The sequence below is a fragment of the Fringilla coelebs genome (assembly GCF_963513975.1).
Source record: "Fringilla coelebs genome assembly, chromosome: 1".
Taxonomy (NCBI): Eukaryota; Metazoa; Chordata; class Aves; order Passeriformes; family Fringillidae; genus Fringilla; species Fringilla coelebs.
Window position 1 is genome coordinate 85,338,294 of NC_140028.1, and position 27,374 is coordinate 85,365,667.

Sequence of the window (27,374 nt, forward strand, 5' to 3'; positions counted from 1 at the left end):
GCACTCTGAGAAAAAAACAGCTTTCCCCTGCCTTCTCTAAACCTGTTTTCCTCCAGTCCCCAGTCTACACTCCCTTCTACATTTAGCTGCTGGGCAGGCCATACATGCCCTTCCAGCCACTGTGGCCAGAGCACTCCTCATCATCCCTTCACCATTTCTCTCTCCAGGAGATTTTGCCACTCGTCCCAGCACCCTCCTCCAACAAGAGGTGGCCCATGACTGCAGAAATCTGCTAAGCAAGGAGAGTAGGGGACCCACCCAGCATACCACAGCAGGCAGCACCAGCTCTGTGCACCACATTGCTGCTGAGTGTGGCATATTGGGAGACACTGTACCCTCCTGGGAAGGGCTTACTGAGGATTCTTGCTGTTCCCTGAGCATACAAGATTTGTGCTAACTGCTGAGAAGCACAGGAACCCATGAAGATTGGCAGGAAAACCCGTTTCCAGGCAGGAAAACACTTCTGGAAGGCAGTAAATGCTGCTCCTGTTCCACATCAGCCTGAAAGAAAAGCCTTTCAAAGCTTCATGTGTTGGCTCAGTGGAATAGGATCTGCTGCATTTCATTCTCCTGGATGATGCAAGGACCCACAGCAGCCAGGAGGGGAAAGTCCTGGGCTCGTTGCTCCTCTGCTTCCCCCACTCACAGCAAGCACCATCACCTGCACAAAGCCTGTCTCTTCCTGCAGCTTCACTAAAAATTTCACCTGAAACACCTCTTCCAACAAAACTACGGCAGCTGCAGGCGAAATTTTCAGTTTAACAAATCAACGTCCCGAGGTGGTTCCTTCAGATAAGCCCTGAGCAGCTCCAGGCAAGAAGAGGCTGTACTTGCAGGCCACAAGAAGAGAGCTCAGCACAGCACTGAGGAAAGCCCAGAGAGGGGCACAGCAGCTCCATGCTGTCCCTCCATGGAAGGCAGGGCTCATCCCTGGCACACTCTGCGCCTTGGATAACAGCACTAGGCTATGAAGAAGAGTGTGGTTTGGATGGTGAAGGCAACTCAGTCTTGGCAGCTCTGTGTTTTAAAGACAGCACTTTTGTGCTCTTCTCACTCCCAAGGCATCCTGAACTGTTATTTACTATTTCCCCCAGGCAGGCCATAAATCCAAGCACAACTAGCAAGCTCAACACAGTAAAAGGATCCCAGAGGCAGACTAATTACCTTTGCAGGCTATGCAAGCCTATGCAGTTTTCTTTTGCACAGTAGCTTTGGAAATTTTGGCTAATGGCTGCCACTAACAGGTCAAACTTTCCACTTTCTATTGTTCTGTTCAGGGCAGCCAGCTGGGAGTTCAGGGGCAACAAATCTCCAGGGGAAGAAATCAAGGCCATTAAGGGAAAGGGAAGAGAAGCTATGAATCATAAGAATACTTCACACACTTTTCTGATACCAGCAGAAAAGATAGTAGTAAGTAAAGACTGAGAGGAAGCCTAAGAAATTATATGAGGACTAAAATCAAAACCACCACCAAACAGAAAACCCTACAACTCCCATTCTCTTGAGACTTTAGGGGTTACTTCTCTCCAAGCGCTCTATACCAAGGGGACAACTTCTTTTTTGTTTAAATTATTTAATTTAAAGACTTCCTCCCCTCATCTCTTGAGACAGAAGGTCAGAAGATTTATCAGAGGCACAGGTGCTGCATCTTTCACATTTTCTCACCTCCACAGAAGTGTGCTGATGATCAGCCTGCAGCTAATTTCACACGGATCTCTCCTAACACCTACCAGCTCTGTTTAGGCATTGTGTATCCAGACAGCAGTGGTTATAGCAAACACCTGAATTTTAGAGGGGGTGGGGATTAAAGAGCAGACTCAAATCATTGCTCTGGACCAAGCAGTGCATGAAGAAACCAGAATATGCCATTTTCTGAATGAAAGCCTGGGCTGACAAGCTACTGTCTGGTCTAAAGCAACACATACACTTTTTCACTCCAATCATAAAAATGTCCAGAATCAAACTTCTATTTAGTTGGCATTTCCCCATGAAAATCATCAGTTGCAATCTCTTCAAAGTTAGAAAAAACCCTCATCAAGTGGGAAAAACTAACATGCTGCAACTGGTGAAAAATCCTGACAAGCCTATTATCCAGCTGAACATCACACTGGTAATCACTGAAGCCCCCTCCCATGGGAACCACACAGGTTAAATTTCTTCTCAACAGAAGTGTAATGTCATCAGTGGTAGTTTCATTTTCTGGTGTAAGATTCTCACTAGAGATTACATGAGCAAAGGCAAGAGAATTTAAAAAATCATGTATCTTGGGTACCATATCAAGTATAGCAATGAAGAGCAATACAGAACAAACTCTTGTCTGTTGCAGTCAGGCCTCTTTCCCCATGGCACAGACCAAAAATAAAACAAAAACTGTGGAACTTAACACTACAAAATACTCTGTGCAAAGTAAGGACACTGTGCTAAATCTTGATGGGTTAGATACCATCCACAATAGGAAGTAAATAAAATTTTATGACGATCTGTACAGCAACTTCCAGGATATAATTAGATAATGCTTTTCCAGAGCCATAATAAGGAGGAGAAAATTTTGTGTTTTCTTTGGTTGGTGTGGTGCCACCTGTTAATTACAAACAGCCAAGGAAGCAGAAGATGCTCTCTGGAACATATCCAAGGGACACAGATTAGGCTGGTGCATCATGGATGCATGCTCCAAAGGCAAGGCCTCCAGAGGGGGTTTTACAGTGCTGTGGCCACAAGTTTACTAGTCAGCCCAGATGGGAGCATGTAGGTATTTCTTACAAGCTCTCCCTCAAGCGTCATTCAGAGATTTTTTTTCCTCCTCACGAAACAGACAAAAACAGCAACAATACCCAAACAAAACCCCAAAATTACACAACCAAAAAATAAAAAGGAGTTGATAAAAGGACTTCAGGGCCTTCTAACATCTTTTTGCTGTAACTTTACAATGCTGAGGCAGGGACACAGGATATTTCTGCAAGTAATAGAGGAAGTTCTGAAAAAGTGCCAGAGTACAAACTGCTAGAGGCAGCCAAAGTAGTCGGTCTCCCACTGAGCTCAATACTGCAGGGTGAAATCTACTCCCATTACACATTATGGCTATGACCCAGGTAACTTCTAGGTTTAAAAAACAACAGACAAACCCAAACCACCTTATAACTTTTAAAATGAACTCTGAGACAACTTCACAGACTGCTTTGAAGCGACCTAAAGAGACAGCTGCAAAAATCCTCCTTAGCAAAATTTGGACTAAAGCGTTTGCAATCAATATGATTCTGGTTTGATCTGTTTGAACAAAAGCAGGAAGCCAGAGAACAGCAAACCTCATACTCGATAAAAACCCATTTGTATGGGCAGCGAAGGAATACTCACGCAGCGCGTACAGGGAGAGGACAATTCCAGCCAGGCAAAATCCCTCGAAAAACCTGAGTGTGCTGAACATGGTCACATTCACTGAGAGTGCCACAGTCAGTCCAAATATCAAAATGAATATGACAGAGAAGAGCAGTACAGGCCGTCGACCAACCCTAAAAATAAGGAAGTTCGGAGAAACAGCGTTAAAAGCTAGGATGGACATAATGTTGGATCATTCAAACTGGCAAAGAGGGGAACAAGTCAGGCAATCTCTTCCAAATACTGCTACCCATTTTTAACATTTGTTTCATTCTTCTCCTTTTTTCTTACTAAATCCCAGACTTCTCTGCCAGCTTTGCATTGACAAGTCCATCTCAGAAAGGATTAAGCAGAGACAGCACATTGTATTGGTGCTCGATTTAACGAGCATTTTCAAAACAACAAAGATAAACAAGGAAGCATCTAGGAACTACTGCAAGGCCATAAATAAGTCCCTTGGAGATGAAAATCAACTTCTCAGAGTTTTTTATATTAGCACAGAGGGATATATGGTATTATATACTACATGGCATAATATATTTTTAGCTGCAGAGGTTTCCTCTTCCCGAGAGACATGTGCTTTTCAGTCTCATCTACAAGAGCAACCAGCTCACAAAACTACTTTTCTTGGTCTCATTTGTTGAGGAGAAGCCTAACAAACATGGACTGAACACAAAACAGGGCTCGGGTCACTTCACTGAGCCTTAGAGAGTCAATAATAAAACTCACAGGAAAGCTGTGAGCTCCAAGTCCTTCCACTTGGTATCTCCATAGCCATTGGAGAGACCTACAAAACCAGTCTGACTGGAGGGGAGGGTTAGGAATAAACCACTTCAAAAACCATTACAGGCAACAGGGGCAGAGGACTTGCAGCCCTCCTTTGCAGCTGCAATCTGTAGTTGCATGTATTGGTACAGTGCTGATGAGGAGGAAGAGTTATGCTACCACTGAATGTGGGGGCAGACGCTGCAGAGTTTGGCTCTTTCATGTCCAAGGAACATGACATTTTTAACATCTCTTATTCATATGTTTAGAGTTTATAATTCCCTTTTCTCTCCCCTCTTTCTATGCAAGGAGAATGATATGAAGCACCAGAGCACATGGCTATTTTTAAGCAAGAATTGGATCATTATGTGGAGATTTCCAAAATTTTTCAACTTGTCAACTCCCACAAGTTTTCCAGTGGAACTGAGGATCCCTTTTAGTCAGCTCCATATGCCATTTTCACAAAGAATACATGAACTTGCTTTTCGTAGGCAGCTTTCACAGACCCATTCAAAGCAGACTGTCAGCTGCAAGCCAGCCATCAGGTTGAATGTCAGCACAATAAAGAGCATTTAAATCTCACAACTTAGTCCGGTTTCACATGCTGTAGCATTTCTATTCAATTATTTCAGCAGATTGTCACCAGCAGTTATAAAATACATTATACATATGCATTCACAATTAGAACTTTGGATTTTGCAGTACTTAAAATAAGGAGTGAAGGGCTGAAAAAGATACATCATTATAATTTTTTGCATTTTTGGGAACTGGAAGAGTGCACCAGTCATCTTTCAGGTGTTTTCAAAGTCACACCTAAGAGAGTCATGTCATGGCTCCTTGCATGAAAACAGGTTTATTATTATTTTCAGCTACAGTATCACCTGTGAGGCCCCTCAAAGATTTAACTTGTTGGCATTAGCCATTCAAAGCTTTTAAAACAGAACCAACATGCAAGCTGAAGAAAGCAAGGCTAAAGCAGGCTGCTCTCCATCAGGGTACAAGCACAGCCCCCTGGAAGATGAGCTGCAGTGGGGCTGAGGGTGGGAACACAACATCACTGACTCTGTGATGCACAACACACTGGGGACACGCTGGACATGGGGAGTGACTGCTGCCTGTGCTTCAGATTTTGTATTTATGGAACACAGCACTTGGGCAGGGAGGGGAAATGCCTCATGTAAAACCTTGAATACAGAAAAAAATCCCCCATGAACTTTGTGTTATCAGCTATCTGCAAAGATTCTGCAGCCCCGTTTTTGTTATGCCAAGCTGTAATTCATACCAATTAGTATTTGTGGAAGTGTTTTGCAGATGAAAGGCATTATGCAAACACTCAGAATTAGGAACTTAATTCTCATCACAAGCCTGACCTGCCATTCCCTGATGTTGATTGAAAAAGACCTCATGCTTAGCATACTTCAGTTCCCGTCTTCCCCTCCTCCCACCCCTTGTACTCAAGGTTACCCATCATTAGGACACAGAACTTCTTCTACCATTATACAAGTGACACAAATGAGTGGTTGCTGCTAATGAAAAAAATCAGAAAATCCAAGAGCCTCCTGAGCCCATAAAAAGCAACTGAGGCCAGAAAAGTCCTCTGGTAAGAGGCATTTCTCACAAGCACAAAACTAGTCATCTTCTTCACCAAGGCATGCAGCACACTTCTCAAAAAACTGAAGCTTCAGGGCAGCTATCAGCCATATATTTGGTGATCCAGCAGTGTTTTGACAGGATGGTGTCTCAGAGCATAAGAAAGCGCCTTTTATATGCAGACAGAATTACCTGTCTATCAGTACATGGAAATGCTTGTGAGAAATTAAACCATACACAATTTCCCTGGAAAAACAGCCCCAGGATGCTATCTGCTGCCATCCAAACCGCTCCAGAGAGAGATTACCGTATCACGGAAGTCTCCACCTACAGCGCATGCTGCTATCTAGATCAAATGCTAAATGCTGCCTGCACAGGTAAATAACCAGGGATACGAGCAACCCCAGGCTTTTGAAGAATCTGCAGCCCCCCCACGGTGTGATAAGCAAATACATCAAAAAGATATTCCTGATGTCAGAGTTGCACTGCAGGGGGAGGTGAATGGGCCGAGGACAAGAGCGGCTCTTCCCAGGCTCCTACGCGTGTCCCCACCCTGAGGTAACCAGGCTTGGCTCTCACAGCTGGTCAAATTGCCCTTCCCACTCCATTCTTTGCAGGCTCCCTCTTGCCTTTGGGACTGGAACTACTCAGAGGCTCCAAAAAGCAACAGAGCAGGTGCAGAGCAGGGGCACTACAGGGCAATGAGAGGTACAGACTTACTGTCTGTCCTGGTGCTACATGAACTCCATGCCCACCAACTTTCCACACAAACCTCAACAGGCTCTGTCCAGAGCAGGCAGAATTGCCAGCAGCACTCTCTGCCTGTGGAACAAGTAACTTATTCAGGCATTGGACATAGCTGGTCTTCCCACAGCTGAGCATGTTTGCAGATCTTCCTCCTATAGATTTTCCACGCAGAGCTGTCCCAGCGTGCACACCTACTGTGTTTTGAGCACGGAGCACTCAGTTTACTTAGCAAATTGCCTTAATACACTCTATGCTTTGGCCTCATTCAGCTTTAAAAGCTTCTTTCAAAGAGGAAAAGCAAAGCCCCTAATGGCACAAAAACCCCAAAACATCTTCTAATTATCTGAATTGGAGAGTGGTATATAAGTGAAATGAAAACAGGCTTTGAATTTTTATAACACTTTTTAACACTTTTTATCTGTTTTATCTCCCCGGCTCTTGCTTGGAACCGACATCCTTTTTCCTTAATTTTCTCTTTCTACCAGGTACAATCTGAACCCCTTTGTATCCATCTCTTTAAACAACCCCACACCTTAGCAGAAATTCAAGCTGTGATTAAATAGCAAAGTAAATTCCATTTAGGTCTTCTTTCACCAGCCCCAAATGCTAAACAGTAAAAAACCTATTGAGCACAGGAGTTCTGCTGTGTCAGGGGCATCAGCTGGCAATGTGGACTAAACAGGAGTATGAGGACCAGCTGTGGTGGCAGCCAACCATGCCCATTCTAGTCACCCACAAAAGGGTCACTGTTCCCTCCAGCCACCAAGTTACCCTTTTTCTCCTTTGCACCACAGCTGGAAACCAATTCTCCTAAATTCACTAGATATTTGAAAATCAGGGTAATTTTATGCTGCATTAGCTCAGCTAAGCAGCTTGCAGAGGGCTCCAACAAGCTCATGTGGCAGCACAAAGCACACACTGGGGACAGCAATGGATGGAAGCACAGGATGCTCCTTTTGGTGGCAGAGAGCTATTAAATCTGCTTACTGCAGTTCTCTCTCCAAGCCAGCGCCTTAGGCAACAAGTTGTTCACTTATTTGTGGCTTATTTGTCAATTATAGCAGCACTTTCCTAACTTGGTAATAAGTCTGCTTTCTCCACACTGATTCCATTTTAGGAAAGCCAAGCAAGATCCCTCATTCATTTCCCCTCTATACTTTCTATGGGTTCTTAGTGTCCCATTTTATTGTGGTATTTTAATCAATTTCAACTGTATTTCATGCATGTTCCCTACTTCACTGAAAAGTCATGATTTGTCTCTTGCCCAAAAATTTTCAGTGACTATTCAGGAATTAAGATGCAATTTTGCTAGGAATGCTTGATCCAAATTACTGCAGTGCTGCAGGGGGCCTTTTCTCTCCCTGGCTGGCGAGTTGCTGAGGTTTTATAAGATTTCCCTAATAGGCAACTCTTCTTCTTTTCCTGTTTTAATGAATGGCAAAAGAGTTAACTTGGGGCCATGAAAAGCACCAACACTGGCAACTGTGCTGGAAGGCACTGAAGTGACTGGGACAGCACTGTTAGAGCTATTGTTTCAGATGCTTCAAGTTTCCACTGAAATCACTTGAGCCATGTAATTTTTCCTCCCATCTTCAGCAGTACAAGACCACCTTTTAAAATTAAAGCTGAATCCTCAGCATCATTGGGGTATCCAATAATGTTTTAACTGCCTCATTTCAAGGAATTATGATTTACTCTTTTTAAGTTTAATACCCCAACACGAGCTGCACATAAGTCAGCACGAAATCCTTAACACTATATCACAATGTTTGCCTAACAAGAACTTTAAAAAAAGAACAATTGAAAGGTTTGCAAAAAATGGCCTTCAACTCACCAAAAGGTACAGTGTAAGCACAGGGTTGACATTACATTAGTCATGTATCCAGTGAAATCAATGCCGCTTCCAATTTCTTTTGGTCCTCTTGCTTCATTAAGGAAACAAAACCCAGCCCTAAACTAAAGGCTTTGCTTGTATAATTAGAAAATAATTCCTGACTAGCTTTACAGCTGCAATAAATTGTGTTGGTGGGAAGCAAGTACGCCAAATATCAAATAGTTTGTGCTACTTAGCTTGATATAAATTACTCAGGAACAATTAACATGCTTTTACACTGACCATCATGATTCTTTCAGACCCTTAAAAATCATTATGCAAAGGTTCCTAATGAATATCAAGTAGAAGGCACTCAAAACAATACTTAATACTGTATTTATTTATAATTACATTGCATTAAAAGATTTTTCACTTACCAGTCGGCTATACATCCTGTTATCAAGTGGCCAAAGATTAATCCTACAAGCAGGGAGAACTTAGCAATGTGGACTTTCCAGGCTGAATCACAAACAAGATCCCACTGGAAGAAAAAAAGAGATAGATAAATTGAAATAAATTAGTAGCTCAGATGCGTTTAAACATACTAACACAGCGTAGAGTTTCTTCCAAAGGTCAGTCCCAGCACAAGTGCAAGGAAATGGCAGAGGAAAGCTTTCCCCCTCAAGTCTAACCCCAGACCCCAAGAAGCAATGCAGAGACTCATTAACCTCAGTGAGTTTTATCAGATCCTTAATCATAAGATTACAATATCTTACAGCTAAGGGTCCCCCTTTCCAGGCCACAGGAGGTTATTAGCCTCAGGGAAAATCTCCATCAGGTGCTGGCCATACCACCGGTGCTGCTGGAGTATCTCACCATCCCAGCCCCAGACATCTGTTACCAGAGCCCCACAAAGCCCACCAGCAGCAAGCCCAAAAATTTAAGAGCAAGTGCTTCAATTAATCTCCTCGGGGCTGCTTGGAAACCTTGGGAAAAGCAGCTCCTTTGCCACAGACCCCTAATAGCCATTTGCTCCAGGCTCTCACAGTGTCAAGACGCTTTTGATTTCAGAAAAACATCTTGATTTTCCTAGGTGGTGGAAGGGAGATGAAGACTGAATAAAGGCACAGCTTGTCAGGACAAGTCCTGGCACAGAGCCAGACAGGGCAGCTGGAAGTCCCAGCACAGCTTCTTGGGACAGCAGCCCCACAGTGCCTTTTCACAGCTCAGAGAACAGACAGGATCTGAACCTCCACAACAAAGCTATGCTAACACTGAGATGAACCCTTCTGGCCAAAGAAAGGAGAAATGGACCATTCCAGGCAACCTGTCACTAGGGCACTGCCTCATCCCCATGAGAAAGATAGGAACTACAAGGTTTCTAGGGAGGCTTCCCTAAACTCCAAGCCATTTTCCTCTGAGGCAGAGGAAACCAGAAGAACCAGACTGCATTCCTGGCTTTAGCCCAACATCCTCATTGCCCTCAGACATGAAATGTAATCTTTCTTATGTGTAAAGTGTGGATAGTTACTCTTATACCCTTGAATAAATGGAGGAATAAAGAGGATATGTTTGCTCGTGGTTTGTGAAGTGTTCAAATGCTGATGGCAATGGCAGTCACACACTTTTCATGACAAATGAGTATAGCTAACTTTGGAGAGTCAGATACTCCAGAATTGAAACTTTGCAGAATAAATGGCTGTTTGTGTGTAATGTAATAGTAGCAGTCCTTCTGACACCAGTAACTGAGGTTTCATAGCCAAAAACACTAAGTAAAACTATGCAATTCATTTTTAAAAGTCAGATGCAACTTCAAAAAACACCTCCCTCAAAAGAGCTCAATTAGGTGCACTGCACTTTTAAGCATTTCCATGACACACAGCCCTTCCACAAACAAGGCAAGACTCAGCCCCTCTGTCCAACACCACAGATGTCATTGCTGCAGTATACACCTCTCCAAGAGGTATAGCAATTTTGTGGCCAAAAGATATGTGCCAGCACTCAGGCTCAGGCTTTTTGTTGAAGTTCAATGTACTTTGAGTTCCCCACTCATGATTTGTAGAAGCTGGGCCATCTATGTAGTATGAGGAAGGATTTTTTTTTCCCAAATAGCTATGAATAATTTGCAGTAAAGAACTCAGCAAGGCACCATGGATTGCTCTCCTAAAACGTTGACTTTTCAGAAGCAAGTAGAGGAAATGCAATTACTAACACTAGCAATTCTAGAACCAACCTCCAGCTAGCAAACAAAAATATCTGCCCAGACAAGCTACAAACAAAACAAAATTCAGAAGATACATCTGAGGCAGAGGCAGGCTTTAAAATTCTCCAGATTCATTTTCACAATCCAGAAGGTGTATACACTGCTTAAAATTGATAAATCAATTTTTTGGTAGATAAAAAAATAAGTTTATTAAAATATTCCTATTTATACAAGAACAGATATAAAAATTCAATCATTCATTTTTACATTAATTGATGTCAGAGGAACAGCAGTGTCCTGCAAGTGCAAAAAGAAAGAGGAGAGATGCTGGTGCCTTTCCATTTGCACAGCTTGCTGTTGCTAGCCAGCGCTAGCCGGCCCTTGCGCAAGCCCCGGGCAGGGGATGTGCAGCACCACATTACACGTAGGCAAAGGCTCGTGGCTGGAAGAGCCAAAATCTCATCAGGGGCTGTTGTGAAATTTCAGTCCAGGACAACAGATGTCAAACCCCTCTGGCACACTGGCACAGAGAGCAAGAGTTGAAAAGCAGGAGAAAAGTCAGTCTGCCAGTCTGTCCTTCAGTGGTGCCCAAAACACACTCACTCCTCTCGATTACTTATCTGCAAGTCGTCCCTTGTTTGTTTGTTTTTGAGGCTATTGTCCAACTCCCCAGCTGCTCTGAAAACAAAAACATCTATTTCCTTGCAAACCCTGCATCTGGCTCTTTCCTGCCCTCTGTTAAGCCTCACTGCAGGCCAGCAGAAATTGGAACTGATCCTCCTCCACACGGGCAGACTCTTGACAGACCAGGCAGCCCCTGACCTTCCCAAAATACCTCCCTCTGCAAAACTCTCCAAATTTGTAAATACACAAAGAGTGAAATATATCAACAGTTGCTTTCACACACAATTCTGGAGAATCTGCTATGACCCCAAATTACTTGCTCAGTACTAAGAGCTGAATTATATCCTGGTTTCTCCTCTGGCAGCTGTCACAAACCAGAGAGAGGTCACCATGAAGCAGTTACCCAAAATAAATTTGGCAGGACAGCTGCAGGTGCCACAGTGCATTCAGCTTGCAAAGGGAGATGAGAATAAGGAGAAAGAAGAAAAAATGGATGCTGGAGTCAAGAGCAGCCTCAGGTAAAGATGACATTAATAGGACAAAATACATATTTAATAGCAAGTGTATCATCCCCACATATCTCAACACAGCAGCAGAGCAAACCAGCAAAGCTTTGTCATGCTGAAAGCACAGAGATTTTGCCAGAGACCTGTGTTCCCCCTTCCATTCCCCATGGAAAAGCCTCATCTTTGAAGAGCTAGAAATAGAGCAGGAACCTTTATACAACATCAGTGCTGCCTCTCCCTTTGCATACACCTGGGCTCAGCAGAACAGAAGAGAGCTGACATGTGCCCACATGGCACAGCTGTGCCCAGAGCCATGGCAGGTCCTGCTCCAAGCACCAGTAGTTTCATCCTGCAGAGATGACACTCAGATTTGCTCCAAGGAGAAAGGAATGACAAGTTCCCAGGCAGAACAAAACACTGGGATGGGCAGAGCTGTTGACAGTTCAAGTGGCACTCCAAGTAAATCTGCAGTGGGAGATTGTTTTGGCTGGAGACTGGACAGTAATCCTCTACCACCTCTTGTAAAGGGTAGATTAATCTGTCACAAGCAGGGAAACCATTAAATCCTATAACTGCTCTGGCTGAATCCCCTGGTATCCCACTTGGGAGCTGACAGTGTCAAGCCTGAAGAAAGAATGCTTCTAACCTTTCCCTGGGATTTCTCTGTGTGCCCCTGGGTTTTGTACGTCTTTCTGTCCTCCATCCATCCTCCCAATACAAGAAAGAGATCAGATAAAGTGACTTGCTAAACAAAAAGAACTGTATTGCTATGCCAAAACAAAAATCACTATATGTAAAATTTGTTGGTAGAAAAGGAGCATTAAAGAGCAAAATCTTCTTTTTCACAGCAGTACAGCAACAAAGGGAATTTGCCACCTATGCAAATGTGCAATGTATTGCAAGTGATTTCTTCATGTTGTGACAGGGTATTTTGGTCAAAGCTGAAGGAGTCACACCTTCAGGAGCCTAATGTTTAACTGGTATCAGTGAGTCACTACCCATGCTGTGACTCACTATAATTCATGGCAAGATGGATGACTATTTAAAACATGGGATACTTGGGAAGACACCTGGCAAAAGGTAACACACCCAAATAGTAACCATCATGTAATTTCTTTACAAAGGGTGAAAAACTGGGCCGTGCATCAGTATTTGTATTGCTATAAGTTATAAAAGTGAACTCTGCTGCATCTTTGTAACTACAAACACAAGCTGTCTGAATTAAGGGCTTTTGTCTCAAAAGCCCTTGCACTTCAGTGGCCATAATGCTGTCTGTGGTACCCAAGCACACTGAATACCCACTGCTAACAGGTAATGTCTGTTGAGGATGTGGCTGGTTCTACCTTCACCACCTCATCACGAGATATGCAAGGCAGACCCTTCTGTCCTAAAAAGGAGCAATGAGAAAGCAGGAGAGATTCTCTGTACAATGCTAACCCAGAGTCTGGCACAAAAATCCCACGAGAGGGGCACTGGACACACATTCCCCCTTCCCATACTGTGTTTTCACAGTCTGCTTCCAATGCTCGATGCCCAGGTTGCTGCTGAAAGAAAGCACCCCCTTCCCCAAACAGGTGGATGGCAGCTCTGCTGTGACTGCTCTCTGCAGTGGTTTCAGCAAGAAGACACCAGAGGATCCCCAGAGCTGCTGCCTTGGAATGCTCTAAGCCTGTCAGCAGGAATGAAGCTGCAGCCAGGTCCTTCCCCAGCCAGGCAGCACCTGGCTGCCGTGTCAGCCTTCACACTCTCCCTCTGGATGCCTCACACGCCACTTATGACCTCCCAATCCCTTGAGTGAAGGTCCCACTTGGGGAGCCCTGTCCTCTACGTATCGTGTATGTCACAGCAGCACCAAACCCTGCCTGGGGAAAAGCCACCAGCTTTCCTGCTCATCAGGGAAAGATTTTAGGACTAATAAATGAAAATAAGAATTGATTCTTCATCAATGAGGTATGTTGGGTCTCATCTTCCTTTGTTCTTCTCCTTCCTGTTCCATCTTTTTATAACCAAACCCTGCCAACTTACCCTGCACAGAACTAGAATCCATCTTCTATACAGACACCTTATCCACTGAGACTTTAAATTTGTGATGCCTTCATATTATCTTACAGTGTTTTTTTTCCTAAAAAACTATCTTACAGTGGTTTTTTCCCGCAACAACCTGAACCAAAGTTAGCTTAAAAAGAATAAAATCATAAAAAAATACAGTTCTGTTTCTCACACAATATACATTCAAAAAGGCAGAACAGTCTCCAGGTACTTATTCCTGAAGGAACAGCTCCAAGTCAGCAGACCAAGCATTATTTAAAAAAAACCCCAAAACAAATAGGAAAGCAAAGCAGTCAGTAGTTCTAATACAATATACCTACCAGTAATTCCTTTCCACAGAGCTGAATAATCTGAGTAGTACTCATAATTACGGCCACAGGACAGCACTGTACCAAGATTTCCCTCTAGACTTCTAAAGGACATAATTTCCCTCCTCCCTTTCTCAGCCCCCCACAAAAATGACACTCTGTCAGTATTTAATCCTAAAGAAAGTGCATGAGACCCAGAAAGTGGTATGATGCTCAACTCCACAGGAAATAGGTGTGCAGTAAAACCACACAAGGGAGGTTGCAGAAGAAGCCTCCAAGAGGGATGCTCCAACTGCAGCACCTAAAGCTGGGGAGGGTTTAGTGCCACAGGCATCTCTGTATCTCCTGCTCAGCCATGGCAACATGAGAGCATTTAAACTATTTAACCTTCAGGGTTTGGAGTAAGGGTACCTCTCCTTTGAGTTCACAGCTGGGCAAAGTACTCCTGATCTGTATTTTAAGTGTCAATAAAGTGTTCTTGAGAATGTGTGGCATTTTTGTGACCATCAGTACAATCAGCTGGGTGGAAATATCAAGATCACATTTGAAAATAAGAAAACTAGAGTAGAGTAGAGTAAAAAACTAATAGAATTAATCCTGGAAGACTTGAAAAGAAGGTATAAAAATTAATAATTTTATCTTTTTTTTTTTTTTTACCAGCCACATTCAGAACCAAACCTCTCCAAATGACAATTTTCCTTATGTTTTTAATCAGACACAAATGGACTGGAAACCAGAATAGTCATTAAAAACACAACACACAAGAAAAACAACAAACTAGTTATTGAGAGGTTTTGTTGTTTGTTTCCTTGGAACAGCCACTCAAATAAGCCCACACCTACGCTGGAATGCCTCAACCCAACACACAGTCAACACCTGAATTTCAAGCTACTTCCTCTCTCTATGATGCTAGACCTCTAAAAGCCAAGTACATCTAACATTGCTCAGCTTTATCATAAGTGGATGTTTTTGCTGAAATCTTTGAACAGTGCCTAAGCTCTTAGAACCTCAATACTTCAAAACAAAATTTTTACTGAGCAAGTACACACTGGTATTTTGAGATGTTTATAATCATCTGGATTTGCAAGAGCTTTTACTCAGGTGGCAAGAGAAATATTGCTGGTACCACAATATGACTTTTAGCCCAACATCTGCCTTCTTCCCACTCCTAACAAACCTGGGCTCCCTATCCCCATACACTGGAGCTTGCTAACTCAACAGATGATTCAGCTTCTTATCCAATTTTTCTTACAGTGGAAACAACGTTGACTGTACTTTTCACTCTCAGAAACCAGTAAACCATTTCTGACCACAGCAGACACCTGGCAAGTAAAATTGCAGCCCAGAAAAATGACTTGCAAATAGTGAACACAAGGTCATGTACACAGAAATTGTCAGATTGTTTTAACTACAGACATGACTGACCACCTGGGCAATGCACCATTTGAAAAGTAAGGCAAAGAAATCACTTTTGATACTACCACAGGGATGAAGGTTTTGAGGACATGGAGAGGGAGAGGAGTGGGGAGAAAAAGAGGGGGTGGCACACGAGCCAGGGGACATGTGCTTAGCTGTCTTCCAAGAAAGATATAATTAGATTGTGCAGCATAATATGAACCTGTGAAAACAGCTTCCATCCCTACAAAATAGTACAGGACTGCATAGCCATGGACTTCACAAGTTTCCTTAATGGCTTCTGAAGTTTAACATAGTTTAAGCTGCTGAAATACATCTCCTTGAAAACCGCAACTTTCTGATACGCACATCTTAGCCGTGTAATTCCTGCATTAATTTTTTAAGTGCATATTTTTTTAGTCTGCTATTTCAGCCTTAAAAATAAAGCAGAAAGGCTCAGTGCCACACATTAGCATGTGAGCACCGATGCAGAGCACAGCACTTCCTCCTGGTGTGAAAACTTTGACTCTGTCATCATAATGGGAAACCTAAGGCACAGGTTTCCTCAAGCTGCTTGAAGCTGGAGAGGCAGAGACACCGTGCCTCTTACATTAATCACCTCGGAGTAAGCAGGCTATGCCCACTGTGCCCCACAGGGAGATGCTGTCCTGCTGACAAGCAGCATGTGCATGGTTCCATTCCCCCCCAGGCAGCTGAAAGGCCTTGCTAAAGCCTTTCAGTCATGGCTCACCTTTAAGGGGCATATCCCCAGCTTGAAGAGAAGGCTCGAGCAACATTGCAGTCACAAAAAAAAGTTTGGAATTTCGAATATGCAAAAGGACACACAGTGACTCCATTTCAATGCCAGTCAACTAACTTGGACAAGATTTTAAATTCAGTGTTCTGCACTAAATCGTTTCTTAGTCTATGCCATAAGCAAAAAAACACCCTCCAAGCTCTCCACTGGGCTTGGAGAGTCCTAAGATAATGCCCCCTGAGACAATGCAGAGCTGAAAAATTTCATCTACCCTTCAATTTCACACTTTAGTCAGGAACAATTAGCTCTTTTATTCCCAAACTTGCTTTCATCACAGATCTGGGGTTTTTTCTCCATTAGGAGAGGGAAGAAGGAAGTTTGCTAAGTAAATAATAATTGCTAATACGCTAACAATTAAAATACGATTTGTTAATCATATGACAATCTTCTGAATACTCAACATGATTAAATCAACTTTAGTGGCATCCATGTACCACCCACTTCTCCATCACTACTTCTTTTATTTTCAGTAGGAGTTCCCTTTATTCTGAGACATTTAGATCTCTTCCAGCCTTCGCCCTCCACAGATTAGTCAACTAACTTGTTTCTCAGCTGATGTGATCTACTTAGTTTTTCCCAACTCCATAATGTCATCTAACATCAAAGAGCTGGGAGATACAAAATCTTGCTTGCAGCTTTCCTGCACAGTATTCATAACATTATATTATTAATTTTCCACAGAGCAGCATCAGGATATTTCAATATCTCTTTTACATCTCTGTCCTGCAACTAAGAATCTTTTCTATATGTATTCTGACACAATTAGAAGATTTCACCACAAAACTGACTTTAATTTTCAGTCTAGTCTTTGTTGTGAGACCTTGTAGCCTTTAGCCTGGCTGCATGAAAAGACCATGAGCAACCAGGCCCATCCCTAGGACTGAGACACACAGACACAGACTGAAAAGTGGCATTTGAGTACCATTCCTCCATTTTCAGCCTACAACCACGTGTACTCTGGATGAGGCGCATGCTGCTGGGAGTGACTTTGCAACCAAACTAAAAAAGTTAAACTAGCTATCAAATTTGTATTTAGAACTGGTCTAAGAGCTAAAAATAGAAGCCACACGTAAGAAAACCCTGCAACGCTGTAGTTAAATATTAACATTCACTATCATCTCATTATCAAAAATAAGTTAATGCTTTCTGGACTGGCATTTTTCAGGCTGTCAAAACATGCATGCACAAAATATGTTGCAGGCTTGACAGGGCTGACACAGCAAAACCTAGTTTACTATCTTGTTGGGCTTTTTTAAATCCAGGGGGAAAAAACCCACAAATTCAAGCATGGCATAAAACTCTGAAATGGAAAAGGGTGAAGCAGTAGACAAGAGGAGAAAGTCATTCCTCATGAGAAAAACTTGCCACCTTAGATAAAAAGATCAGACACCTTAACTCTGACATGCAATTATTGCTGCTGTGACCTTACCCTCTCATCATTTGCAAACTACAGCTATTGCATCTCAGGCAAGAAGAAAAGGAGAGAGGAAAAAACCCCCAGGATTTGGTATTAATTCAGACCTAAGTAAATATTAAGGGCAGGGAAGAAGGGAGAAAAATATTCCACTTGGTTTACAAATCAGAAGGTGAAACTGGTCTGTCAAGCTTGTATTGTTCAAGCAGACAACATTTTACATAGCCATGGAGGACACAGCAGGGAAAAGGTCTTAGAGTTTACTTTACGGTCCCTATCCTTACTAATGTTTGTAGGGTGGACATTGCAACACTGTCTGCATGATCATGGACTTTGGCCTAAAGGCCAGGAGGAAAGCAGGCAGCTCCAGAGTGCTGCAGAGTGGCAGAGAGGCAGTACTTGGGCCAAAAATGAATTCCTCCACCACTGTCTGGAGGCAAAGAACCTTTTTTAGGGAACCAGACCACCCTGCTCTGAAAACAATGCGCAAGGGTAACAATAAATCTCTTGCTGCTGGAGAAGGCGAACATACTGCTTCCCTGCACCTCACAGGCAGCATTCCTGATTGCTCCTGGGGAATCTAGATAGGCATCCCAGAAATGAGAATCAGGATATATCCACTTACCTAATCTTTTGTTCTTGGTTTTCAGTGTTAACAACCGGCAATTGGGGCTCTCCCGGATTATAAGAAAAAATAAAAATGCTAACAAAGCCTTGTACTACCCACTGAAATGTCCTATCCAGCCCATCGTGCCCAGAGCTTATTTAGCCTCTCCTCATGAGCTCACAGGACAGCAGGAGGTTCTACCCCAAGCATGCCAGTCACACCAAGCACAGCACTGATCCCTCTTTGTGGGAATAGCTACAAACCCATTGCATGTTCCCAGCAGGTATGACACGGCATGGATCAGCAGGAATAACTCAACACATGCATTAATCCCTGCTGCCTGCCAGTTTTTACAGGCTGCTGTGGGGGCAGGCTTCCCAGCACCAACGCTGGGTGTGGACCAGAGCAACTCCAGTAGTGCTGAGTAGCTATCAAACACTGAAATGGGGTTTGCCTGGAAACCTCTTCAACACACCCCAGATGACATGGATGGAAAGGGTGTTGAAACGCCTTTCCTCCTCCTTCAGGTTCCTTCCTTCCCCTTCGACTTTAAAAGGGAATTCAGAACACACACAAAGTAATCTGCTATCGAAAGTCAGCTGGTAAAAAATATAAAAACAAATTACATTACACGTTTGAATTGAGGTGACCAAAACCTGAGAAAAGCTGTTTTGATGGAATTCAGCGCAAGAACTGAACACTCGGCGCTGCTGCAAAGCTGCAGCTACAACAGGCTACTCTGATCTTCCACACATTGTCTGCAGCAAACCCCAGTCCTTTGTTCTGTAGCAAGATCTCAGCCTAATTAATTCCACAGTTACTTGCGGGTAAGCCAGCGCCAGCCTGGCTGCGCTGAAGAAGAGCGGGAAGAGGAAGGAATACGAAAGGGAGGGAGTGAGAGTCGCTGTCCTGAGCGGGGAGGACAGGTCGGCAGGAACAAATAGACTGACAGAAAAAAACAAAAGATACACAAAAAGATATCAAAAAAAAGCGCTGTATCTCTTTCGGCATTTTCTATATCTAGCTGCTCTCTAGAACTTATTTGTTAAGATTTAAGACTTTTCACCATTAGCATGGCCAAAGTTTTGAAGTTCAAGAAAATCATAAATCTTGTGCTATTCCAGATGTTGTTTCATTAAGAAATGAACCCCTGAAGTTTGGCTGTCCTGCAAGCCTCATCTCAACATTACCATCAGAACTGGCTCCAAATTACATGCCCTCCTGAGTGCCAGTTCCTTTCTTTGACAAATGCTTTAAAAAAACACGAGGTCACCTTTTATTACTGCAGTCTTGTAGCCAGGGTAAGTAGAGCTAAAAGTGGTAGTGCACTTCAGAAATTTGGGGTTAGACTGCCTGCACAGCTGGTAAACATTCACCACAGCCAGCAATTTCTGTCACAACATGGGCAGGGTCGGTATATTTAAATTACGTGACAGAGATACAGGATGTATTAGGGAGTGGAAACAAAAACAAACAGAACCCCAAGCATTTCAAACATCACATCCATCCAGGAGGATTAAAAAAAAAAAAAAAAAAAGGGCAGTATTTTGAAATATACACAAAAATTTACTGATATGAAAGGTTCAGTAGCAAGCCTTGGAAAGCTAAGAATGTCTTAAAGAGATTTCAATACAGAATTACCTTCCTGAAAGATCATTGTTAGTTCTAGCAATGCTACAAACTATTTATGGTAAGCTGAAATCAGATTCCTGTAACTGAGATGCTTTATCTTAAGGGTGATAATAAACATGAACTGCATGTACATTTCCTGTAGTGAAAAAGAATCCATGCCAGACAAAAACTCAAAACTACCTGAGTTCCCGTGTCAGTATCGGTCCTAATCCAGTCTCTGTTTTTTAGACCAACTGCTTTAAAAGGCGTTGGCCAGTACATAACACCCCCAAATCAGTAAAACCAGCATCTAGGCTCACTAAGCAAGAAGCCTTGTGCCATCACATTTGGTTATTTCAAACATCAGATTATTTACTGTTTGCGGGCAGAGGACAGTTCTTCACATGGGAAGTTGCAGGCGCTGTTCCCAAAAGAGCCATCCTCTTCCTCGATGCTCCTCACCCAGAAACTCACCCTGTTCTTTCGGGGTGTTGCTCACTTGTGCCCTGATAATCAGAGTCTGTCACCACACTCAGGGTGCGCAAGCAGGCACCAGGGCAGCTGCAGCACGACAAGCCAACCGCTCCCCTTGGCCTCCTCTTTAACAAAAAGATTTTTCAAGCCTGTGAAGGCTCAGAGCAGCAACCACTGACTCTTTATCAGCTAACTTGCAGAGGGAAGAAGGAAAGAAAAATAGTTTGGATCTCTTGCATAGCTGAGGAAGCCATGAAATAAAATAGTAGTAGATGTTTGCTCTGGTCTGGCAGTATTTCTGGATACCTCTGACCACAGGGACTTGTTGAGACCTTCAGTACCCATTAGAAGCTGAGAGTCATTCCAAAGCCTTGGCTGAAAGAAATTTAGAACAGACTTTTTGCCCTCTGCAAGTTGGGCCTTACAGGTCCCTACACCCCCTTCAATCTGTTCAGTGGAAACAAAGTGATGCAGTAGCTTCAATATTGCCACTTCTGACCCAACTACTGCAGTGGGTGCAATAACTCAAGGTTTTCATTGATTTGGGACTAGGTAGGAGCCAGTCAGCCAGGAACTAACACTGACAAGACAAATCCTGTCAGTTGCAGAGAAAAAAAAGAAGCATCAGCATTTCTAAAGCCTCTTTGCAGAGGCCAGCCAACTGGAGAATATGCAGAAACAAATGAGATTACAGGCACAAATGGGAGTAGATAAGGGTGGCACAGTTCTTATTTTGGGAAGGACCTTGTCAGAGGGATCCCTTCAAAGTAATTAATAACTATATTCTGAAAGTCCATTTAAAATGTACACTTATCCTCTACCCAAAGAAATATTATTCTGCAAACTTACCAAATTCATCATCACTATTATCACAAAGAAATTTATATTTAAGAGGAAGTTTTCTACTGGGCTAACAAGCTGAATCAGATGAAAGTGTGCCCAGAAAAGTGCCAGAACTGCAATAAAAGCAAGGAGAAGGAAGACTGGTTAAGCACAGACATCTCCCCTTGCAGGAGTAAAGAGCACCAGTCATTGACCAAACTAATCCAAGTTCAGACACCCTTGCCCCAGGACCATTTGGCTCTTCTGACTTCAGCTCCACTTTTTTTTGGCAGGGACACTTTGCTAGAGGCTCAGCCAAATCGGCATGAAAATGTTTGAACCAGTGGCAAATAGGTAAAACGATTGCCATATCACTTTGGAAAGAAGATGACTCAACCCAAATCAAGTGGGAAGTTGAGAGCCAAGCAAACAGCATTGCAAGAAAACAAGGCATCTGGAGCATAAAAGCAGTCACAACAGGAATTCCCTTGTAACTAGACATGAAATATTATTACATAATTGCTCCAAGTGATTAAAATGCAGCCTTCAACTAACCACTGCCCTCTTACACCATCCCCAAGGGGTGGAATGATCTGGAACATTGCAAGTGCACACTGAGGGATGCTGTGCCACCAACCTCTGCAATTTAATCAAGCCCAGTCCTTGTCCATCACCAGCTTTTGGTCTCCATTATGCAAATCAGCATGCAGAACAGCTAACAACCCCACCACTTAATACAATCAAACACAGAGCATGGATCATCCTAGTAACAGAGTGAAAAAACTAGCAACCGTCAATCCTGTAACTAAGAGCTTCCATGAAAACTTTGTCCCAAGATAACAACTGGCTTTGCAGATGGTCAGAAGATGCAGGCACTAAGGAAGCTAGTGAGAGAGTTAGAAAAGACCCTGCTGAACACACATCACGTTCCAGCTTCCCCACCGAGCTTCACTGCTACGTATGTTTAGTTATCACAATGTTGCTCATTGTGTAAATGCTAATAATTTACCTGAAGCACCACTTTGCAAATGCCTAAAAGGAGATCTCAGGCTTTCCAAAAAAAAAAGAATAAAATAGTGATTCTCAGCATCCTTCCTTTGGACACGGGTGAGATGACACATGGACCATTAAAAAGGCTTTTTTCTAGCCTTTTGACTAAGGGCTGGTTTAGGATGTTCCTCTCAAGAAATACACGTGTACTGTTTATAACAGTATGGTGATGTTGATGTTGTGATAAAGAATAGATGAAAATCTTCAAAGAATCATTTAGCAGTGAAAAAGCCTTGCAAGTGAATTGTGCTAAAGGAAGATATTTATGTACAATCCAAGCTAAAGGCCAAGATTTATGCGCCAAGTCAGGACATTAGCTCAGAAGGGTGATTTAACATGGCCAGTGGAATCCCTGTGGTTAAATTATGCATCTGACCTCTTCACTACATGTATTTCAGCAGTGTTAAATAATAAGCACTATGTCCTTTATTACCATTTCCAGTTCTAATGACTGGCAGCACTATAAAAAGCACCGTTCCCAGTGACTCAGTCAAGCAGGTCAGGATAATGACAGTGTCTGACAAAGCAATGCCAGTCTTCAAGAGAGGTGCAAGGCTACTGCTGGCTCCAGCAAACACTCAGAGAAGTGGGGCTAAACAAAGCACCAAGCAGGGCTGGAAATAGCAAGACCTCCACTCCATCAATCCCAAGCATGACATAGGCTGGGGGAAAATAGGCACCAGGGAAGGGACAGCTGAGAAAGCCTGGACAGGGATACAGCATCTGATGAAGAGAGGCTGTGGAGACAGTGGAACTTAACACAGTTTAAGGACAGCTATCCTATCCCTGAGGAATGGGGGGAGCAGTGATGCCTCATATGCATGTACATCAAATACTCTTTGTGCTAAAGAACCAGAATTGTTTCATTGTTTCTGAATACAAGGCAATGATGGAGCATCCAGCAGCTGTTAGCTCAGACCACTGAAGGTAAGTACAAGAGGATTTACTTGCCAAACAAAAGTACATTTTTTATTAATATACTTTTGGCTCTCTTTATGATATTTCAATATAACCCCTGGCTACTACACAGATGAGCATATATTAGACTAAGATTTAATAAAACTCTATTTAGAAAGATGAGAACATTGCATAATACATTACAGAAATAAGTGTATTTTTGAGGAGAGTTAAGAGTGATCTGAACATCCAGTCTCTTGAATTCATCCAGAGCAGCTCTTTCTCACAAAGGACAGCGAGAGGCATGTAAGAGGAGTCAGCATTTACAAGAATTGCTCCCACAGTATCAGAGCTCCTGGGGATTGATAAGAAATGAAGTCCAAATCAAGCTATGATGATGTTCTGTCTGGGTTTTTCCTCTCTTTCTTCATTAGAATAAAAACAGGCAGCACCCCCACCCAGAAACCGCCCCCCCCCCCCCCCCAAAAAAAAAAAACAAAGCACAAACTAAAGAGGGATCCTGACCCCAAGAAAACAATCTAATTATAATTACATGGGATTACAAATCAAAGCAAAAAAGCTGTCAGGCTTTTGGAAGTGAGCATACAAAAAAAATAAAAACTCCCCACTGGAAAAACCCATAGTCTCAAAAGATGATTATTATTCTTTCTAACAGAAAACAAGACAGCAGGGGCCACAGATGTTTGTTTATCCCTTAAAATTGATCTGCCCTTTACAGCAAGTTCTTCCAAAGAACACTTTTTTTATTATCTCTAAAGAAGCATGCAAGACAGCAAACAAACTCTCCCTTGACCTTTTGTGGCCAACTTGACGATGACCTTCAAAAGATTCAAACATTTCCAAAAAAATTTTTTTTTAAGTTTAGACTAAAAAAAATATTTCAAGATAATTTTTTCACGCTAAAACTTCAGTCTTAAACCCCCAAATATATGAATAGCTCAGTCTCTGTATATAAACAGAAGAAAATCTGACCTTCTTAAATGTCTAATTTTCTTATGCATTTCTGTGTCACAAACCAATCAGATCCAACATGTGCCTATGTTTCTTTCATGAAAGGAATGCAGCTGGGTTACCTTCCTTTTTAATCCATTCTGGGTTCAAGGTATTGAGGGATTTGCTTTTTCCCTGTTGCACACTCTTTCAAGGGAGACAAAGAGAAACCGAAATGATTTTCAGCGTGCTGGCTGACCAAAGCACAATTATGTTGCTCATCTGACTGTTGCCTCCTTTCTTTATCCCAACTAGATAAACAGAGTTAAGCCAAAACACTGCTCCCAGGCAGGAAGTAATTTTTGCTGATCTTAGGAGGGGGGTCTTGAGATTAAGGGAACTACTTCCCTGTTGTAAACATTTCATTTTACATTTCCAGGAGCTTCAGCTGCCTGTTAGTATCAATAAGGCCCATCTGCAGCCAGCGGGGCTTTTGCAGGGACGATACTATAAACAAGCAAAAGCTTTCAGGTGAAAAGGGAAGGTGATTTTTTTGATATGCACTACTCAGCAAATATGAAGCAAGAGCAGAAAGCAGCACAGTCTCTTCACTAGAAATTTTCCACTTTAGTCATTACGTGTGGAAACACAAAACACAGCAGCATGCACTTTCTGCTTCTGGAGTAAAACAACTCGTGTGAGACATTTCTTTAATTCCTCTGCCAAGACAGTTTTTGAGAAATTAAATACATAACCAGAAGAATTCAAGAGAACTTTGGGCTTATTTTACTCACAGCAGTCACCATTTCTCCAGTTTCCCCAAAAATCAACCTGTTTTTTGGCGTGTAGGGCTGCTTCAGTATACTTGTACAAAGATCAACCGGAGTCCTCTCCGCAACCCTTTCCCCGTATCAGCTGGGGTACGTGCCTCCAGCATCTTTCCCACAGACACCCAGAGACAGCAGGACGGTACCAAGAACTCAAAGAGACACACTGGATCCCGTTTCAGGGCATAACTTTGCAGCTTAGTGCTGCAACCAGTGTGCGGGTACAAATCCACAGGCTGGACACCTGGTGCGACACCCCGCGAGGGAAAGGACTGCGCGGATGTGGGATTGCCTTTCACCGGGCGGGAGGCTAACCCACGGGGACTTGACTGACCCAGCTACAGCACGCAAGGACAGATCCCTATCGTGTCCAGATGCTCCCCTTGCCTTAGAAAGAGCGGGTGCCGAGAAGGTCCGCGAGGGCTGGACAGGGAGGGGGGCCGAGGGAAGTCGCCTTTCTCACCTTGCTCACGACGTTTTGGACGAGGCCGGCTCGGATGCGGTAGTGCCACTCGCGGCAGCCGCACTCGCTGGCGTTGCCCCCCGCGGGGGTGGGCAGCCCGGGCGTGGGGAAGATGCTCCCGTTGCCGGTGTGGTTGACGGGGATCGGCGCCAGGGTCGCGCTCCAGTTGCCCTGCCCGTCCGCCTCCCGGCACCAGAAGTCGGGCTGGTCCAGGAGGAAGGAGTCCGAGAACTTGCTGAAGCCGATGACGAGCGCCGGGACCCAGGTGAGCAGCACCAGGGTCCGCTGGTACCGGCCGCCCAGCCCCCCAAGGAAGGGTAGCACCGAGCCGTCGTAGTCGAGGAGCAGCGGGCTGCAGGCGGCGGCGGGCGGCGGCACCGGCAGCGCCTGGATCTCGGCCCCAGCGGCGTTGGCGGGGGGAGGCCCCGGGGGGGCGGCGGCGCACCCCCCAACGGCCCCCGGCACCGAGCCGTTCTCCTCGGGCAGCGGCCGGCCCCCGCCGCCCGCCTCACGGCGTCGGTCTATCGCCATCCAGCCGCCCGGGGAGGCTCACATAGGGGGGGCCGGGGCAGCCCCGGCTCCCTCGCGAGTCCTTCCCTCCCTCCGCTCCGCGCACACACTCGCACACCTTGCAACGTAAGATATTGCACACACGCTCCCAGCCGGACCCGGCAGGAGACGGATGGGGGAGGGAGAGAGGGAGGAGGGGAGGAAGGACAGGGGCGAAGAAAGGGGGAGGCACCGAGGGAGCCCCTCGCTCTCTCCGTTCCTCACCCGCAGCCTGCGGCCACGAACCGCTGCAGCTGCCGGCGGTGCCCCCCCGCTCCTCGCCTGTGCGTCAAGCTGCACTCATCCCAGCTCTCCCTTCCCCCTTCCGAGAGGCACCGCCGAAAAGCAAAGGAAGGATCCAGCCGGATCCGAGCATGCGATGGGCCAAAGGAGAGGAAGGGAGAAGGCGGGGACGTTGGAAGAGAAAAGAGAAAAAAAGGAAAAAACCAGCCACCCTGAGAACCAAACCCTGCAACAACAAACCAAGCAAAACCGGTGCAGCAAGGCACCGAACACGCCTCCTCTCCCGGTTTTGGTGAGGAGGGGGAGGAGGGACAAGAGGGAAGGAGGAGAAAATAACAGCTCCCGACACGGCTTCCCCGCTTCCCGCACAGCTAAGGGCTCCCCCCCGGCCGCGGCAGCAGCGGCGGCGGCAGCCCCCAGCACCTCCCCGCCGACCCTTCGCAGCCCCGCGTCCCGTACATCTGGCTCTGCAGCAAGGGGCCCCGCCGGCCCCTCCGCGGCCCGGGCTGCGGACGCGGTCACCGCCGCCGCCACCGCCGTGCGCCTCCCGCGGCAGCCCGCTCGCCGCGCCGTGCCGCCGGCCGCACCTCCAGAGGCGGGCGGACAAACCCACCCGGCTCCTCGCCCTCCGCCTCCCGGCAGCCCCCACCTGCCGGCCAGGCGCCACCGCCCCCCGCTCCGCCCCCGCGGTGCCGGGCGGCCGCACCTGCTCCCGCCGCGCCGCCGGCCCGGCCCGGCCCCCCGCCAGGGAACCGCCGCCGCCGGGGGCGGGACGGCGCCGCGGGGAGGGGAGGGGAGGGCGCGGGGCGGCTTCGCGGGGGCTCCGCGCCGCCCCGCGGCCGCGCCGCGCTCCGGCGGGCCGGGGCAGGTAGGGCCGCGGGGCGGGCAGGGCGAGGGCTGGGGAAGTGGAGGAGGCGCTCCGGCTCCGCAGCGCGCTAGCTCCGTATCAATTATTTACACGGTATGTGTGCCTTTAATAACGCAGCGCGGCTGCAGCGGGCTGGGCGGGAGCGCACCGCATCGCCGAGCCGCAGGAGCACGCTGTGTGGCTGAAGAAAGGACGAGACTCGGAGGGAAGAACCGAAAGGTGAAGGGGGCATTTCTGAGACCCAGAGGGCGGCGAGGAGACGTGCCTGCATCGCTTCAGTCAGCCTGTCACAGCAGTGCACACTTAGAAGAAAATTATAGCCTGTTAGCACCTGACGTTAATTGTAAAACAGGCATTTCAAATTTGTGAAGGTTATTTTTATGTTAAGCTAAATTTACTTCAGCATGTA

The 27,374-nt window shown here is 45.0% G+C and overlaps 1 protein-coding gene across 4 annotated transcripts in view; it reads right to left on the bottom strand.

The window, feature by feature from the left end:
* SLC22A23 (solute carrier family 22 member 23) overlaps positions 1 to 26,672 on the bottom strand; it is a 109,039-nt gene extending 82,367 nt beyond the window's left edge. For 3 of the 4 annotated variants that reach the window (XM_084216265.1, XM_084216264.1, XM_084216266.1), the window contains exons 1-3: positions 25,306 to 26,670; positions 8,725 to 8,828; positions 3,352 to 3,506 (exon numbers count right to left, since the gene is read on the bottom strand). In XM_084216265.1, coding sequence (XP_084072391.1) covers positions 3,352 to 3,506; positions 8,725 to 8,828; positions 25,306 to 25,836 — 790 coding nt within the window. In that variant the 5' untranslated portion in view covers positions 25,837 to 26,670. Of the gene's footprint in view, positions 1 to 3,351; positions 3,507 to 8,724; positions 8,829 to 25,305 lie in introns of all 4 variants that reach the window. The other variant, XM_084216267.1, reaches the window with a different exon arrangement.
* Positions 26,673 to 27,374: the final 702 nt, after the last annotated feature.